Below are 16,056 nucleotides of genomic sequence, written 5' to 3' on the forward strand. Positions count from 1 at the left end.
AATAAAGGAAGGGTAATGAATAAAGGAGTTAAAAGCAATTCAGTAATCTATTTCTAATAATGGCAATCAATTAAATTCTCAGGACAGTGATGGATTTTCTGACATGGAGATTAATAGACAGCTGTGCAGTTAACAAAGCATTAATATAAACCGAGTCAAATGTATTACATAGAATACTGTTTAGTTAGCTGGGCACAAATGAAAGCTGAGCATGTTGAACTAGAATGTACGAATATGGTATTAACATATCTATAATAAATGCTGTTTAGGTGTGTGTGTTTCTCCTCCCAGGCAGTCACCTCTCTCACACATCCAACAGCTAGAGCTAAGAGTTTGTTTGAAGCTTTTCTGGGAGGGATTAATATCTTCTCACTGTAAGCTGTTTTTATTGTGTACATTGAAGGAGGCATTAGAGATGAAAATGAATGCCACAATGGATTTCATTAACCACTCCAGAAGGTTTGTCTTGTTATAATAGGCTATTCCAGCAGAAGGCACATCAGTTTGGATTTTAAATTACCTCCCCTAGTTAAGAAGAAACCTAGCATACCTAATAATAGTATGGTTTCTGTTCTGGGAAAGGTTCTTTTAAGGAATATAATATTGTACACGATCATTTTGCAGTAAAGTGAGCCCTGCTTTCCAATCAAACTTCTGTTGATTAAAAGGCAGGTCTTAGGAACTGGATGACTGAAAGAATTGATAATGGGATACAGAGCCTTTCACCTCTAAATTACTGGTTCAAATATAGTTCTGGGTAATAATGACCAACAGTTATACCATTTGATGGCTCTTGGTGGCCCATATGAAATGAATTAAAGCATCTCGGTCTAGTTCTTAGTGAACAAGTATTCATATCACAAAAACTCCTCCACAGTTCACATTAACTGACATTGTTAGGAAGAATCCCAAGGACTGAGTAGGCATCCTGGGTAAGTTACCTTCAAAGTTATTCTCCTAATGCAGAGTTAAGGGCCATTGGCAGAAAACTAGAGGGAAGTTTGCATTTGTACAACTCACCTATTTTTAGGGCTCTCAGTCTGACATCTTCATGAGCACTAGAAAGGGATACAGCTCAATTGTGAGATGTAATTAGTTGGAGGGTGGGGCTAATTCTGTGTCCTAGCTATTGATATATATGCAATTATGTATAGAGAGAGACTGAATTCAAGTGAGTCCCCTGCAGGCGGTGGGAATTTAGAGACAACCTTTAGTGGGATAAAGCTGTGTAAAATTCCTGTTTTCTACAGGAGTGTAGTCTTCCTTAAAGGGGTCTCAATTCAACCATAGCTAAAATAAGTTTTATAATTTGAAATCTCAGTACCACTTTCCTTCTTCCCCTCCCCAACACCCCACCCCTCCCCAAAAAATTAGGGCAAGTCCTGGCCCCTTAGCAAAATACCCTAATAAAGATCTCAAGGGAGTCTGACTATTTGATGGTTCCCAACTCCTCTTTGTCATCTCCTTCCAGAGAGGGAACTTAATCCTAGAGTTGACTACAACTCCCAGAGTCACTGAGGCTGCCTTTAAAACGAACTTTATCCTAGTATAAAAGTAATGATCTTTAATTGGTGGCAATCCCCAGTGGCTGTTGGGAGTTGTAGTCAGCTATCCAAACTAAACTGCTGGCCATAAAGATGCTGAGGGGCACCTCATTAGCCTAGCAAGCCTAACCAAGGCCTCCAAAAGGGCAAGGATAACATAATGGCACTTTAAGGGGTGCAAAGTTGTCTCCTTAGAGATATTTGGGTAGGATGGTATTTTCCTTGGCTTGGGGGCCTACAAGTATCAGATCTCATAGTTTTATTCCAGATATAGTACAAGATTTGGGGGTGTAAAAAAAGTCTGTTTCTACTTGTGAACGCTTCCTTTCAACATTAAAAAATGTCTGTCTGAACCACATTTTTGGTGAATTTGTACATGCAATGCCAATAGCGTTAATTTTTCACACACTCTTATTAAGAGGATGAAATGGGATTCTCCAAACTTTTTTTTAATTCTTTAACTGAATACTAGAATTTCTTTAATGAATTGTTCTTTTACAATTCTAAGCTTTTTTTAAATGCCTTCCCCATCCCCAATTCATTAAAGGCAGTTGTGGCAGGGCTTCACTCACCATGCTGGTGCCTCCTGCTGGCCATCTTGGAGATTAGCTCTGCCAGTCAATACACCCTCACCCAATGGTGCCTCGCCCACCATCACATCTGCTCTTGGACCCATGTCACTCCTAGGACTGCAGTGGCCTCTTCATGACACAGCCCTTGAGCCACATCACAATCTGTGCATCCCCCCTTCCAGGGGCTCTGCAGTCAACTGTCCAGCCACTTCCCCAGTGGCAACTGCAGTCAATTGTCCTGCCACTTCTCCAGTGGTGAGTGGCAGGTACCTAGGGACCCTGTACATAGCAGCCACATGTTGCATCCCCTCCAGCTCCTCAGTGCATTTCCCTGGGCCACTTCCCCACAGCACCAGTGTCTTCTTCACCCTTACTCCAGGGGCACAGCATACCACTTCTGGCAGGTAGGCAGGAGCTCTCTCTCACTCCCCTGTTCCTGCCTAACACTGCTCTGCCCAGAATGAATGAATGAATGCTTGCATTAACAAGTCCTCCCTCCTGGAGTTCTAGGAAGTAACTAACTCTACTCTGCCCTGCCCTATTTTTATATGGGCCTGCTGGGTCCTGATTGGCTGCTCCTCACAGCCCCTCCCTATTGGCTGCTTCCTGCACAGCCTCCTTAGGGGGCTATTAACCTCTTCCATGCTAATGTGGGGAGATGCCCCATCACAGCAATTCTACTAACAGGTTAGAGTTTTGACTGTGTCATTAGTATCCTAAATCAGAGCCGTGCTTACAATAATTCTCACAACATGCCTACAAAGTAGACATTGTTATGCCATTCATTTTACAGATGAATACAATGATAAACTGAGAGAATAAGGCCCACATTTTCAAAAGTAGCCTCTAGCTTTAGGTGCCTCGCTTTTTGTTGCTCAACTTTAGACACATAAATTGTGGTTTTTCGGAAGGCTGAGTAGGTACAATTCCATTTGAGTCCTATCTGTCCAAAATTGGGAATCCAAAACTAGAGGCCACTTTAGAAAATGAGGACTTCTGTAGTTTGCTTCAGCATAACAAGCAAGTCACTGGTAAATTGGAAATAGAACTCAGGAGTCCTGCTGAATCCCAGTCCCCTGCTTTGACCAGTAAACCATGCTGCCTGAGCTTTGAGAACCATGTCTAAGAAAAATATTTTAGATTATGATTCATCCAAAAATGAGTTCTGAATTATCTGAGAACCATAAAGATTCTGATTTTCAGGAACCAACCTTAGACAGGATGAAATGCAACATCAGGGCTGTTATTGGAATCTAGCAGGTTTTTATGAGGATCATGGTTTATAACAACAAAAGTAGTGGTGTTTAGTGAACTGAGCAAGCCTGAGAGTGAAGGACTCCTTGAGAGGGAATTTTGACTCTGCTTTAGACTTGCCTTGTAGTTTTGGGCAAGTAAATTAAATGCTTTCTGCCTGTTTCATCGTCTGTAAAATGGGGATAACATTTATGCCAGAGGGCTGTGAGGTTTAATTTATTAATGGTAATATAGTGCTTGAGTCCTCAGATGGAAGCTGCTGTATAAGTGCTGAGTATTAGGATTAGGTAACATTGGTAAAGTGCTTTGAAGATGTTACCCCTGTTAAAGTGAGTGTCATTATTATAAAGAAATAATATCTGTAAGGCATTTTAAAGACTAATTTGAGGTAATTTTGAGGGCACTTGTCATCTTAGATGGCAAATACCATCAGTAAGGTTTTGCCTTGGGCTGGCTTGAACTCTTTGCTTTTGTCTGTTTTTGCTCACTAATAGTTTCCTATGTAGTATGATGGGGCAGGTTTAGGCTCAGCCTCACCTCTTCTAAGCATTCCGCAGCTGAAGGCCCTGCACTGAGACTGCACAGCCCCGAGCACTGCGAGGGGCGCTAGGGGACCCCATCCTAGGGCTGTGCTGTTCGTTATGGGCTGGCTGGAGAAGACCTGCCGCACCATATACAGGGTAAGGGCCGAGTACTCTGGCCCCACCCCGAGAGCAGCCTGTGCCTGGGTGTTAGTCCAAGGTGGGTTGTCTGGAAGGGGCCCTCGCGCCTGTGTGTGTCTGGGGGAGGGAATGTTCTGGGCAGTGCGGCGAGTCTCGGGGCACGGAGGGGTTAATCAGGGCAGCTCCTGGGTGCCGGCCTATGGAGCTACCCGGCTCTGCGAATCAGAGCCCCTCGGAGAACAGGTGTTTGCTGTCGTCAGGGCTCGGGGTTGGGAGGGGGGTGGCCGCGCCGCCGGCTTCGCGAGGCTCCTGCAGCGCGATGTTTTGCAGGCGCCGCGGCGGAGATGGGGCGCGGGCAGCAGCGCTGCGGAGCGCGGCTGGCGGCGGCAGCAGCAGCAGTAGCGGGACGCCCGGCGCGCGCTGAGACAGCCCGGCTCAGGCAGCAGGGCGGCTAAGGCGGCTCCCCGCGTCCTCCCGGGAGGCGGCGCGCGCGGCGGCGGCTCGGCGCGAGCGCGGGGTAGGCTCCTGGCGCAGCCCAGCGTGCGGGAGGAGAAGGGGCAGAGGCAGCCCCAGCGGCGGGGGCCGGGCTCGCCTGCCCCCGCAGCCTGGAGCGCACGAGGGGCGGGCCATGGCCGCTTACTGCCTGGGCTTGGCGGGCGCCGCTTCAGCACCAGCGGAGCTGGACAGCGCCTGCTGCATGGAGCTGCAGGGGGCCGCGGGAGCAGGAGCCGCCCGGAGCCCCGCAGCCGCCGCGGCCGCCTTAGCTCCGCTCCAGGGCGGCCCGGGGGAGCTGGAGCTGGCGCTGGAGGAGGAGCTGGCTCTCCTGGCCGTCGCCGGGGAGCAACGGCAGCAGCAGCAGCAGCAGCAGCAAGCCGGGGAGCAGGACGCGGGGCCTGCCCCGGCGGGGCAGCAGCCGGAGCTGCTCTCGCTGATCAGGCAGAAGGAGAAGGACTTGGTGCTGGCCGCCCGGCTGGGGAAGGCGCTGCTGGAGAGGAACCAGGACATAAGCCGGCAGTACGAGCGGATGCACCAGGAGCTCACCTGCAAGCTGGAGGTGAGGGGCTGGGGCTGGGGCTGGTTCTGGGCGGGAGGAGGACCTGGCCGCTAGACGGTCTGGGCTAGGGGAAGAGCCGGCCTCAGGGACACTCGCATACGGGACAAGGCGGGGTAGGTGGCGAGCTGCGCTCCAGGGGCAAGCAGTGGGGTGGGCTGGGTGACTGCAGCCTCACTTACGGGGCGGTGGGGGGGCGAAGATGTGAGCTTCGGAGCCGCGTGCCGGGTGGGGCGAGAAGCCCTAGTCTCCAGTGACAGCGTAGATGGGAGCAAGTGAGAACTTGGTTCAGGAAACCTGCCCTTGAGGGACGCTATAAGAGGAAGCGGGAGAGGGGGAGAATCCTGGGGTCCAGGGATAACGACGAGCGTTTCACCTAAGTTGCAGGCCCCGGCTGGTGAAAGGAAGGAGATGCACTGGCATTCGGGGTGGGAAGTACCCCGGCTCCAAGGACTAGAGAGAGAGAGACAGCGGGAGGTCGGAGGAGCAGGAAGACTTGAGCTCCCTTAGAAAGCCTGGAGGAGGCCTTTCTTCGCAGCAAGTTTTTTTGTCTCAGCTGCTCATTGGCCACAAGCTGGCAATGCTAAGTTCAGGGGCACTGCTACAGCATTGTACTCTAAAGGCACAAGTAAAGAACGTCCCCCCTTTGCCATCTTCACCCAAATTACTTTTTCTTTAAAGGTAACTTTGGGGACTTGTTTGTAGGTTTCAGGCACAAATCCTTTTTATCTAATTTACTTTGAATGTGTAATGCCCTAAAAGAAGATTTCTATATTGAAACCTAGAGATGCTCTTGCCTTGACCTCCTGTCTTAGGGCTATAGAGGATGGGATGAACCCATGAAAACCATTGATTGCCCAAAGATAAGGTATACAACATTGCAAAAATCTGTCTACATACCTACTAGAACCTGCCATGCGAACTATAGTTAATGGAAATGAAATAATCTGAGGTTAATTTCATAGTGGTTTTGTATAACCTGTATATAATTGAACACCTGGATAATCTACTGGAACATATGGAACTGCATGAAGGCATTTCAGTTAAAAATTATGCTTATCCACTCTCTTTAAAACATTTCTCTGGTGTGGTTGGTCTTCTAGAAAATAGTAATTCTTAATACAGGTACCTTCCTTTCTCATGTTTACTGGAGATGAGGCACATGGTTATTATAAAGGGAGAACCCAAGACAGACCTGGAAAGGCCTTCAACAGATCATCAACTGAAAATCCCCCAGGCTGATGACAGGGAAAAACCTATTTGGGAAAAAATTAATGATGCGATAAAGGGAAAATATTCCTCGTCAGTTTTGTTTACTGTGTAGAACTTTGAATAATTTGTACTAAATCAGACTACAACATAATGTGCTGAAAGGTCTGTGAAGTAGGTGCTGACCCTGCATAAGTAGGTAGAACGGTAGGTACATTTTAACTGTGGACACACACACTTTTTTTTTAAGTCTAGATTCAGGAATACTTCAGAATTGAAACTTAAAGTAGAAGGTACTGTGTACATCATCTTTGTGCCTTAGCAACTGGCTGTTATGGATAATGTATGCCAGCAGATAACCTTAATGGTAAATGTGTCTGTGAACTGTCCACTTTGAAAATACCTATAAATAGCTGGGAAAAGCTGTTTGCTAGGAACTCAGTGGATTTAACTATGTATTGATTTTTAGGTTGAAATGGAGTAATTATAAATGAAAGGGCTTGTGCAGGCAGCTTCTCTTGGACAAATTCTGTTACACAACTATATAAAGTATTACTGTTACACCAGTAATCTCTCTTTGCTTAGAGATTTACACTAGAAGTTTCTAATTCCACCAGTGAATAGTGTTGAAAATACTAAACCCAGGGAACAACATTTTAGAGCTAGTTTGAACAGTGACAGATTAACATTCTAATTTGAAACCATTACCCAACACTGACCCTGTGTGTACACTTCAGCATATTCCTATCTTTCTTGTGGAGTCATATATCTTTGCAAATTCAAGAGGATTTGTGAATTTACTGTAAGTACCAAAGTCCTTTGTTCTGTGAGCTTTTTCATCCTAAAGGGATATCTGTCTTTTTGTTATTAAACCCTATACTTTACTATAGCCAATAACTTTATCTCCATAGTAAAACTTCTCAGTAATTTTACTCTTCTGATAGCAACAGTAGTGAAGGTGACATTTGTTCAAAATGTTGTTTAATTACACTATTTATTAGTTTAATGTTCCCCCACATACATGTTTTTAATATTTAGCCCTTTTCACTCCCAGTGCATTAATAGTTAGATTTGCTTTTGCTTTAACCTGAGAGACAGGGTATTTTGAGATAATATCTTGACTATGTCGTATCCTGGGACCAACATGGCTACACAATACTGCAAAAAACATTGATAATCCTGTGTTCATCAAGCTAAAAGTTAGTCTATTGAAAAACTTGCATTCACTTCAATTGGAGCAGAAGCAGACTATGGGGCAGGGAAAGGAAATGATTTGTGCTTATTTTATCCATTTCCCTGTATTGCATTTTCTCTGTCCCTCTGTAGAATTTATTATTGCTGCTTTTTGAAACTGAGCTGTTAGCTATCACCCTAGTTACAGTTTCACTCAGCTTCCCTGCTGTTAAATAGCAAGTTTCAAGAAACATTTCCTCCTTTCATCTCAAGTTAACTGTTCAGAGCTAATGCTGAGAATTCAGTGCAGTTTCTCCTGTGTATCCACTTTCCAGCTAACAATGCACTGATCTGCTCTTCTGGAGTCACCAAAACAGCTATAAATCTATATGCACTCTCTCTCTTGATTCTTTGCAGATTAATACGTTTGTTTTCCTCTGAAAACACACACACAACGCACAGTTCGCTCTTTGTTATCTCTAAAAGTGTTCTCTGTGTGTTTGATTGCCTGGTTTACTAAGGCTCTGCATTTAGTACCAAGCACACCTACTTTGACAGACCTCTCAGTGCTGAGTCAGAGTTTACATCCATTTCCAGATGTGGAATCCAGATCTTATAGTTGGGATGCTCTCTGAATCTCATTGTTATCCTCTGCAAGGGGTTAAAACAATTAATGCCTCTGTTCCTATTCTGTGTCCTTTTTCCAGCATTTTGCAGTGCAGCTTCTCATTGTCAACAAGGCAACCCCCACTTGCTCCTGCCTTTTTAAGTCAGGACAGACCCAACTCAGTTAATTGGATGAGGACGCACACCTTTCAGAATAGAATAGAATTCAGTTCTAAGTAGAAATTAATGCTAGAAACGAAATATCAAGTAGAACAGTCTGTTCTTTCACTCCAGTCAGTATTAAATAGCATGGAAATGCACTAAAGATCTCTGTCCAACTTACAGGACTCCAAGTTTGGGGAAGGATTGATTATAGGAAGAGTCTGTTATTGAGACAAAAAAAATTGTAAAAATGAAAAAAAAATGATAGAGACAAAACAAATCTAGTCAGCCCATCTTGGTGGATTCCACTCTTTTGACTTGGTGGATTCCACTCTTTTGACTTTCCCACAATACCTTTTGTTGTTTCTCCTTCACCAGACAACTAGGCTAGAGCTATTTGGTCTTCCTGGTAACTACATTCCCCGAATCAATAATTCCCATTGGCTGTACACCTCTTCCACCTATTTAATCTTTTTGTAGTAAATCAGCACAATATTTTAAAATTGTCATTTTGGTCCTGTATATAGGCTTACAGTTTGCTTCTGAATTATGTTCAATATCTTTCTTTATACACCTGAGAATGTTGATTGTAATCTGTTTGCACTGCTTATACTCACCATGCTAAGATTCAGTCTTCTATCCACAACACACACCCCCATATCCTTCTGAACAGTGCTTGGCAATGAATGAGATATTGAACTATAAAGGAGGATATTTTTGGCTTGATGTGTGGGTATATACATGCATAACTCCCCCTTACCTGCTAAAATTAGAATATATCCCATAGACTGCAGCAACTGTAGCATCGTTAAAATAGTAGGAAACACATTTCCTTGTGAGATTTTTCTAAAATCGAGATGGCAGTCTTCAGAGCAGGGACTGTCTTTCTTTATTCGAATATACAGTTCCTGGCATAATGGGGTCGATCCATGACTGAGACTCAGGTGCTAACACGGTACAGATAATTAAAGAATTAAAGACACCAAAGAAGCCACTCCACATAAGTACTGTGTGATTTTTCTCCCCGTAGGTTTATGGACATGAAGGGATGGGAAGATAGTGACCTGTTCACTGTGGGATTGTGTCCTGGTTAAAATGGGGAATTGCTGTCTGTATTAATCCCAGTGGCCTCTTGTCCCATGCTGTCACATTTTCTTGAAAGGAGGACCACATTCAGGAAAGGAGGCATTGGCAGCATGGCTTCTGATGGAGTCAGCTTGCCATATGGAAGAAAGGGACCCAGGGAGTAGCAAGAAAAGGCTGTCACTCTTCAAGATACCCAAGATTTCCCCAAGAATCTTGGAGCATCAACAGGAAAGGGCTTCACTCTGTGAACCAGTCTGCAGGCAAGCAAATGTGGCCTCTGTTACCCCAGAAACACTGTGAATTTGTGTTTTCCAAGCAACTTTAGCCCTCCTGGATTTTTCTGCAAAAGGGTATACGATGGAAGGAGATTGACCTAATTTTCAGCTCTACTTTAGCCGAGCCTCCATTTTTAGACCTTCAGTTAACTGGCCCTGCAAAACATGCAAGTTATAATAGACTTCTAACTACCTGATTTTTACAAACAATTAATTGTGGATGCAAAATTGTGCCTGCAAATCTAAAGTCAGTTTCTGAAAATCTGGTTCTAAATATATGCATACATATATTAGGTACAGAAATCACTTCACCAGTCACTGATACATCCCCCTCACCCCCATTGGTGTGGAAAACAATAGTTGTTTTACAGCACGCAGTAATACTATGTACCCATTTAGGACAGAAAGAGCCACTTGACAAGAAGCATATTTTACTGCAGGGTGCCTAAAGCACCACAGAACTGATTTTAAAGATCTCTGGTTGTGAGAGCAGAACAAGAATGCCAGGATGGTACTAGATTGACCCCCCAAAAAATTGTTTGAGTTGACTCAGGTTTGTCTAAATTATTAATTGGTCTGTGTGACCTAAATTTTCTGCTTATTGACTTTCAGAGTCTGCTTTGCTGTTTCTTTGTACTCAAAACAAAATTTGACATTTTTGACTTCCTCCATTTATCTACAAAGCATGGACAGATTTATTATTGGAATAGGGATTGATTTCACTACCCATTTCTTGACTCTCATATAGATTTGCAAGTCATATAGAAGTAGAAAATTCTTGAATTGTGTTTGCTGCATGAATATACAGGGAAGAGCTGTTGAAAACAGGAGCAATATCTGGGAATGGGGAATCTGGTAGGAACATGCAGCATCCTTTGGTTTTTTTTCTGCTTTCATAATCTTTTTCTTTCTTTCTATTACCTAGCACCTAGAGCAAGAGAAACACGAATTAAGGCGACGGTTTGAGAACAGAGAAGGGGAATGGGAAGGAAGGGTGTCCGAGTTGGAGAGCGATGTGAAACAGCTACAGGATGAATTGGAGAAGCAGCAGGTTCACCTTCGTGAAGCAGATCGAGAGAAAACACGAGCCGTCCAGGAACTATCTGAACAGAACCAAAGACTCTTGGATCAGCTCAGCAAGGTGAGGCCTTCTAGCCGGGACAGGGGCAGGCGAGGTGGAAGTCCGCACATCGTTAGTCAACTCTGTCATTCGGAAAAGTCTTGAACTCTTCTGTAGTCAACCTTTTACACAAATGAGTGAGACCCTTCCCTTAAAAAAAAAAATCTGTTCCATGTCTCTGGTAAAACTACATCAGTGCCTCTAACAAGATGTACTGTCCTTAAACTGTACTTCATACCCTGAAAATGGGCTCTTCCAGGTGATCCACAACACAATCACATATTGTTACTTGTGGAGTCAAGGCTGTTTTCTATTTATTTTATAGATATTTTTCATCCAACTTCTCTTTTCCTCTCCAGGAACATAAATCAGACTTCTAAACAGCTATCAGCTTGAAGTGTCATTAATATTTTACTATATGCAGGGCAAGACTAATCTACTGTCAATTTAATGATGACACCAAAGGCCCAATTCTGCCTCTAGTTATCCAGGTGTGACAGTTATTGAGCTAAATGGTATCTATACTATTAGAACTGAGGGCAGAATTAGTCACCCCGAGATCATGCACTCACTGAGGCAAATTCTGTCCATGGGTAAACATACAAAACCCTACTAACATCTTTGGGGTTGCATGATTTTTACTAAAGGCATAATTTGGCCCACTGCATGAAGGAGGATCGAAAATTGAAAACTAGGATGAGAATTTTTTCTAGATTGAATGCATACCTTCAATAATTTAAAGAAGGATGATTAAGGTTGTCAGGCCCAAAAACTAACCTGTCTTAGAACATTAAGAATCTGTATCTTTTGTCTTCCTTTATTCCATGGTACTCCCAGAGAATCAACAGAAATCTAACAGTCTGTATGGTAGTACCCTTGCAAAAATGTTTCATGTGAATGTGGTAAATTACTCCAGCATATCAAGTGCAGTACTTGGAGCAGCACAGTGCACTGTGTAGATTCAGACTAAAGATCCAGAACTGGGGTCAGTAGGGAAGCAGCAGCTCAAAGTGTTGGCTTGGGCCAGGATTTCCTTGTCCAGAGTTAATAGGAACACAGTAGTTGGTAAAGGGAAAAATAAGACCTGAGCCACAGTGCTGGCACCAGGAGAATATCAGTAGCTGGACCCAAGGGCTCTGGCTGCAGCTGTGCATTTATTGTGTCTTTTTGTGTATGTAGCTTCTGCAAGGTCTCTGTACGAGAGAAAATATGATATTGTGGTTAAGGCATTGGATTGCAACATGGGAAATTATGGGGTTTTTTCCTAGCTCTGCCATAGATTGTGTGTGCGGCATTGGGCAAGTCACTTAATGTTTTATTTCCCCATCTGTGGTTTTTCTTTTTAATTGGTATAATAATCCTTCCCTAGCTCATTGGGCGAAGAGGAGAAATTCATTAATGTTTGTGAAGTACTCTCATACCACACTGATAGGGCTATCTAGAATCTGCTCTTTGTAGCATACACTGACAATTCTGTCAAGGAGAGAGATGAATCCATGGCTGAGATCTTCATCTAGGACTAGAGAGACATTCTGGAGACTAGGTTTGATATTGCAGGGGGTAGAGGCTTAGGACTTCACATGAGTCAGGCTTTGAACTTAATCCCAGTCAGATTTCTGACAGCTTCAGGACCACTTTCCAATGCCATGCTCTTTTCACGGCCAGTCATTAAAACAATTACATAAAGGATTGTAGCTTGCAGGCATCATAACAAGCTGAAAGACAATTCAAGAAAGGACAAACGTTTTCCTTGAGCTTTGGGCCACACAGGATTATAATTGTGTAGCATCTATAGTGTAGGAACACCTAGAGCCTCCACTAAGTCGGGGCCCCACTGCGCTGTACAAACATGGCATATGGCAGTTCCTTTTCTAAAGAATCACAGTGTTCCACCACCATCCATCCATTTGGTCCTTTAAATCCCTGCTACTTCCAGAGATCTATGCTCAGTGTCTCTCCTAACCCATTTCTACAGAACCTGTGTGTCCCACAAAGACACTGGAACAGGAGGGGCCACTAATCTCTTTAGAATGTCAGTTTTGATGCTGAACTTCACATATGCAGTGACAATCAGCCCCCTTCTTAGAGATAAAGAGTGTGGATTTATGGGGAGAACTTATTGGGTGAACTTCAAGTAAGCAATGCAGTTTTCAGCATTTCAGTTTGGCACCTGTGCAACGCTTCCTGACATTTAATATACATCTTATGTCATCATCTTTTGTTATAAGTTCTTACTGGGATAAAGCCATGGGAATCTTGGTAAATCGCAGTTGAAGTGCCAGGGTCTAATAGCCTGAAATCAGATTGTTGCTCATGTTATCCAATTTCTGTTTTTTAATCTAAGCCTGATTAGTATATGGATGAGTGACTACCTAAGAATGCTTAGCGTTCTACATTTGTTGTTGCAGTGTTATGTGAGTGACCTGTTCATGTTATTTCCTAGGCTTTCAGTGAATATAACAAAAAAAAAACAAAAAACAAAAACACTACCCTGCAGCAGCCATGATGCTGGGGCTCTCATGAGCTAAGCAAGCTTAGGTGTGGTCAACTGGAAGACATTCAGTGAAAAAAGATGCTAGGAAGAGGTGTGTCTTTTGCGATCTTGAGCACAGGTACTATATAAAGGCTTACTGTAGTGCTGGTTGTAGGTTTTCACATGCCTTTTTATTCTGTGTGTTTAATAATTTCTTCTTCCAAAGGAGATTCATATGCAAGAATGTTAATGCAACAATAAGGTGGAAGCTTTAATTGCATAATAATTCAGAGCAAAGTTTTCCATAGCAGCCTTAACTCTGCCCTCTTGAATATTTCTATCCTATTAGGGTCTTTAATTAGAAGATAACAAAATAAAATGTTGCATTGCAATACAAAATGGTACATATTTTATGTGTATCTGAAGATATAGGAATGAAAGATGATATATTTCATTTACTAAATAGCATCTTGTTGCCAAAGCATTACATTACTTTGTATTGCTTTTTATCCCTAGATTTCAACATTAACAGAGCCCTACACTGGCTCTGGAGTAGCTAAAGGACATAAGCAAGATGGTCTTGTGGCTAAAACACAGGACTGCAAGTCAGATGATCTGTTCGTAATTTTGCTGTAGACTTTAGCTCTCTGCACATCAGTTTTCCCGCATCTGTAAAACTAAAGATATTTTCTTTCCTCACAGGGGTGATGAGAGGACAAATTAATGTTTGTAAAGTGATTTGAGATATTCAGAGGAGAAAGTAGTATAGGTGTGTATAGTTCTACTAATAACAGTTAATATTATTATATTACGGGCACTTAACCTACCCTTGAAATGCAGCTCCTTGAGGGATGCAGTAGCTGTTTGTAACAAAACAGAGCAACACTACTCAGCAGCTTAAAATGGGAAATGAAAAAGAATATTGTATCCTTTTGAAATTAATGGAGAATTTAGGTGAGCAGTATTGAGATCATAATGAAAGACTATTGTGATACATACATTAAAAAAATGAACGTTTAAGGTCTCCACAGCAACCTTACCTCTGAATTTACTGATTTGTGATTAAAGTCTCAGTTGTGTGTTGGATTAATTCACACATACAAAGAATTATTGTAATACATCTGGTACAGGCCCCAACATGAGGTAAAGGAGAATATCTGTTAGCAGTAAAATGTCTGACACATAGTTGATTAGTTCCGATTCTGCCTAAATGCAGGGGAGTGGTATGCATAAATATGACTTAGAAATTCATTATAATATTTGTTTGTTTAAGTATGATGTATAGCAGACAAAGGATGGTCCTGTGGTTAAGGCACAGGCTCATTACATCCAAGTTCAGGTCCACCACAGGTTCTCTCTGTGATCTTGGGCAAGGTGCTTAATCTATCTCTGTTCCCCATCTGTGAAATGGGGATAATGCTCCCTTTCTCCTACACTTCCTATCTTGTCTATTTAGACTGTAGGCTTTCTGGAGCAGGGACTGGCTCTTCCTATGTGTAGCTAAAGCAAATAACACAGAGACCCCGATCTCTGTTCAGGCCTGTAATTGCTTCTGTAATATAAATAATAAGGACCTTCTACTTAGAATGAGAGAACGTATTAGCTTCTTCCTCTGTCAGGAAGTGATTAAAGGAATCTTTGTGTTGTTTCTGAAATAGGTTTTACCAGATGGCTTTCCCACATACTTCCAGCTACCAAGCAATGGACTGCTGTAGCCTGTTGCTGCATCTACAGTTTGGATGAGGCTGTATCATTCCCAGTTTAAGTTAAGCTTCTTTTACAGTACATGGAGCGTTAAGAAGTAATTTAACAACATCAAGCTCCAGTAGTATTTGCAATGAATATCTGTTCTCTGGGGCAGGAAGAAGTGTGTATTCTCTTGTGTTGCTAGAATACAGTGTTTAGAGAAAGTGAAGTCTTAGGTTGCCTTGCTTTCCCTCTAGGATAGTTCTTCAGTAGAGTCACTGTAGCTTTTATATTCTGATGACATTTGCTGCTGACATGGTGTTATAGTAAATGAGCTATTTCAATCAATCCCTCTAGCATAGAGAGAAAAAAAATTGGGAAAGATCAGATAATCAGCTTCAGGTACTAGTCTGCAGAGCAGGTTTTAGTTACTAGCCACATGCCGTCCTTTCGGTGACTAATCTGTCTCAATTTTTAAATGGGTGTTTCCTCTTCAGATTCTGTATTAAGAGATGGAAGCTTCATAGAAGTGGAAGCAGGAGTGAAAGTAACTTAGAAGTAAAAGGCTCCAGGCCTCTGGCAGAAGAGGTGGGGCTGGGGGTCAGCCTCCCTCAGCCAGTGCTGCCTGTCCTGCACCGCCCAGGGCTCCGGCCGCTGCCATGGTAGTGACAGCAGCAGCCAGGAGTCTCAGGTCCTTTTAAATTGCGGGGCCCTGGGGCAGCTGCCCTTTTTGCCCCCCCTTCCCGGTGGCACTGGGGGGAAGGAGAACAAAAGGGGCAGCAGTGTTAAAGCGCTGCCGTGGCAGCTTTTTAACATTGGCTGTTTACAGGCCTGTACCAGCGGCCATTTCTTCTGGGTACGATATACTGGCCCATACCAGCCCACTTTCACCTCTGAGTAGAAGTGAAGGTCTCGTCTTGCCCTTTGCCTTCCTTTGCTTGGAGCAAAATGCTTTTGTTCCAGAGTTGCAGGCCAGATAATATCCTCTCTCAACCGCTTCTATTGAGTACCTTTTCTGGCTACCCTTGCCCTACTCAAAGCAGCGTGGAGTTTTCTGTTTGCAGTTAGTAAGCTGAAGGGTTTTTGAAATGTTTCTATTGGTTCTGGCAGTATAGGAACTATGTAAGTTTTAGGTAATACATCTAGGTTCACATATACATATTAAGTTGGCTTTGCAGAGTGC

General features: G+C 43.3%; 1 protein-coding gene across 5 annotated transcripts in view; it reads left to right on the plus strand.

Moving 5' to 3' along the window:
* Nucleotides 1-4,660: 4,660 nt before the first annotated feature.
* BICDL1 (BICD family like cargo adaptor 1) overlaps nucleotides 4,661-16,056 on the plus strand; it is an 84,820-nt gene continuing 73,424 nt past the window's right edge. For all 5 annotated transcript variants that reach the window (XR_007769439.1, XM_050923605.1, XM_050923607.1 and 2 more), the window contains exons 1-2: nucleotides 4,661-5,086; nucleotides 10,520-10,735. Coding sequence is in view for 4 of the 5 variants with exons in the window: in XM_050923605.1 (XP_050779562.1) it covers nucleotides 4,661-5,086; nucleotides 10,520-10,735 (642 nt within the window). In the remaining variant the exon portion in view is untranslated. The remainder of the gene's footprint in view (nucleotides 5,087-10,519; nucleotides 10,736-16,056) is intronic.

This window comes from Gopherus flavomarginatus, chromosome 15 (assembly GCF_025201925.1).
Source record: "Gopherus flavomarginatus isolate rGopFla2 chromosome 15, rGopFla2.mat.asm, whole genome shotgun sequence".
NCBI lineage: Eukaryota > Metazoa > Chordata > Testudines > Testudinidae > Gopherus > Gopherus flavomarginatus.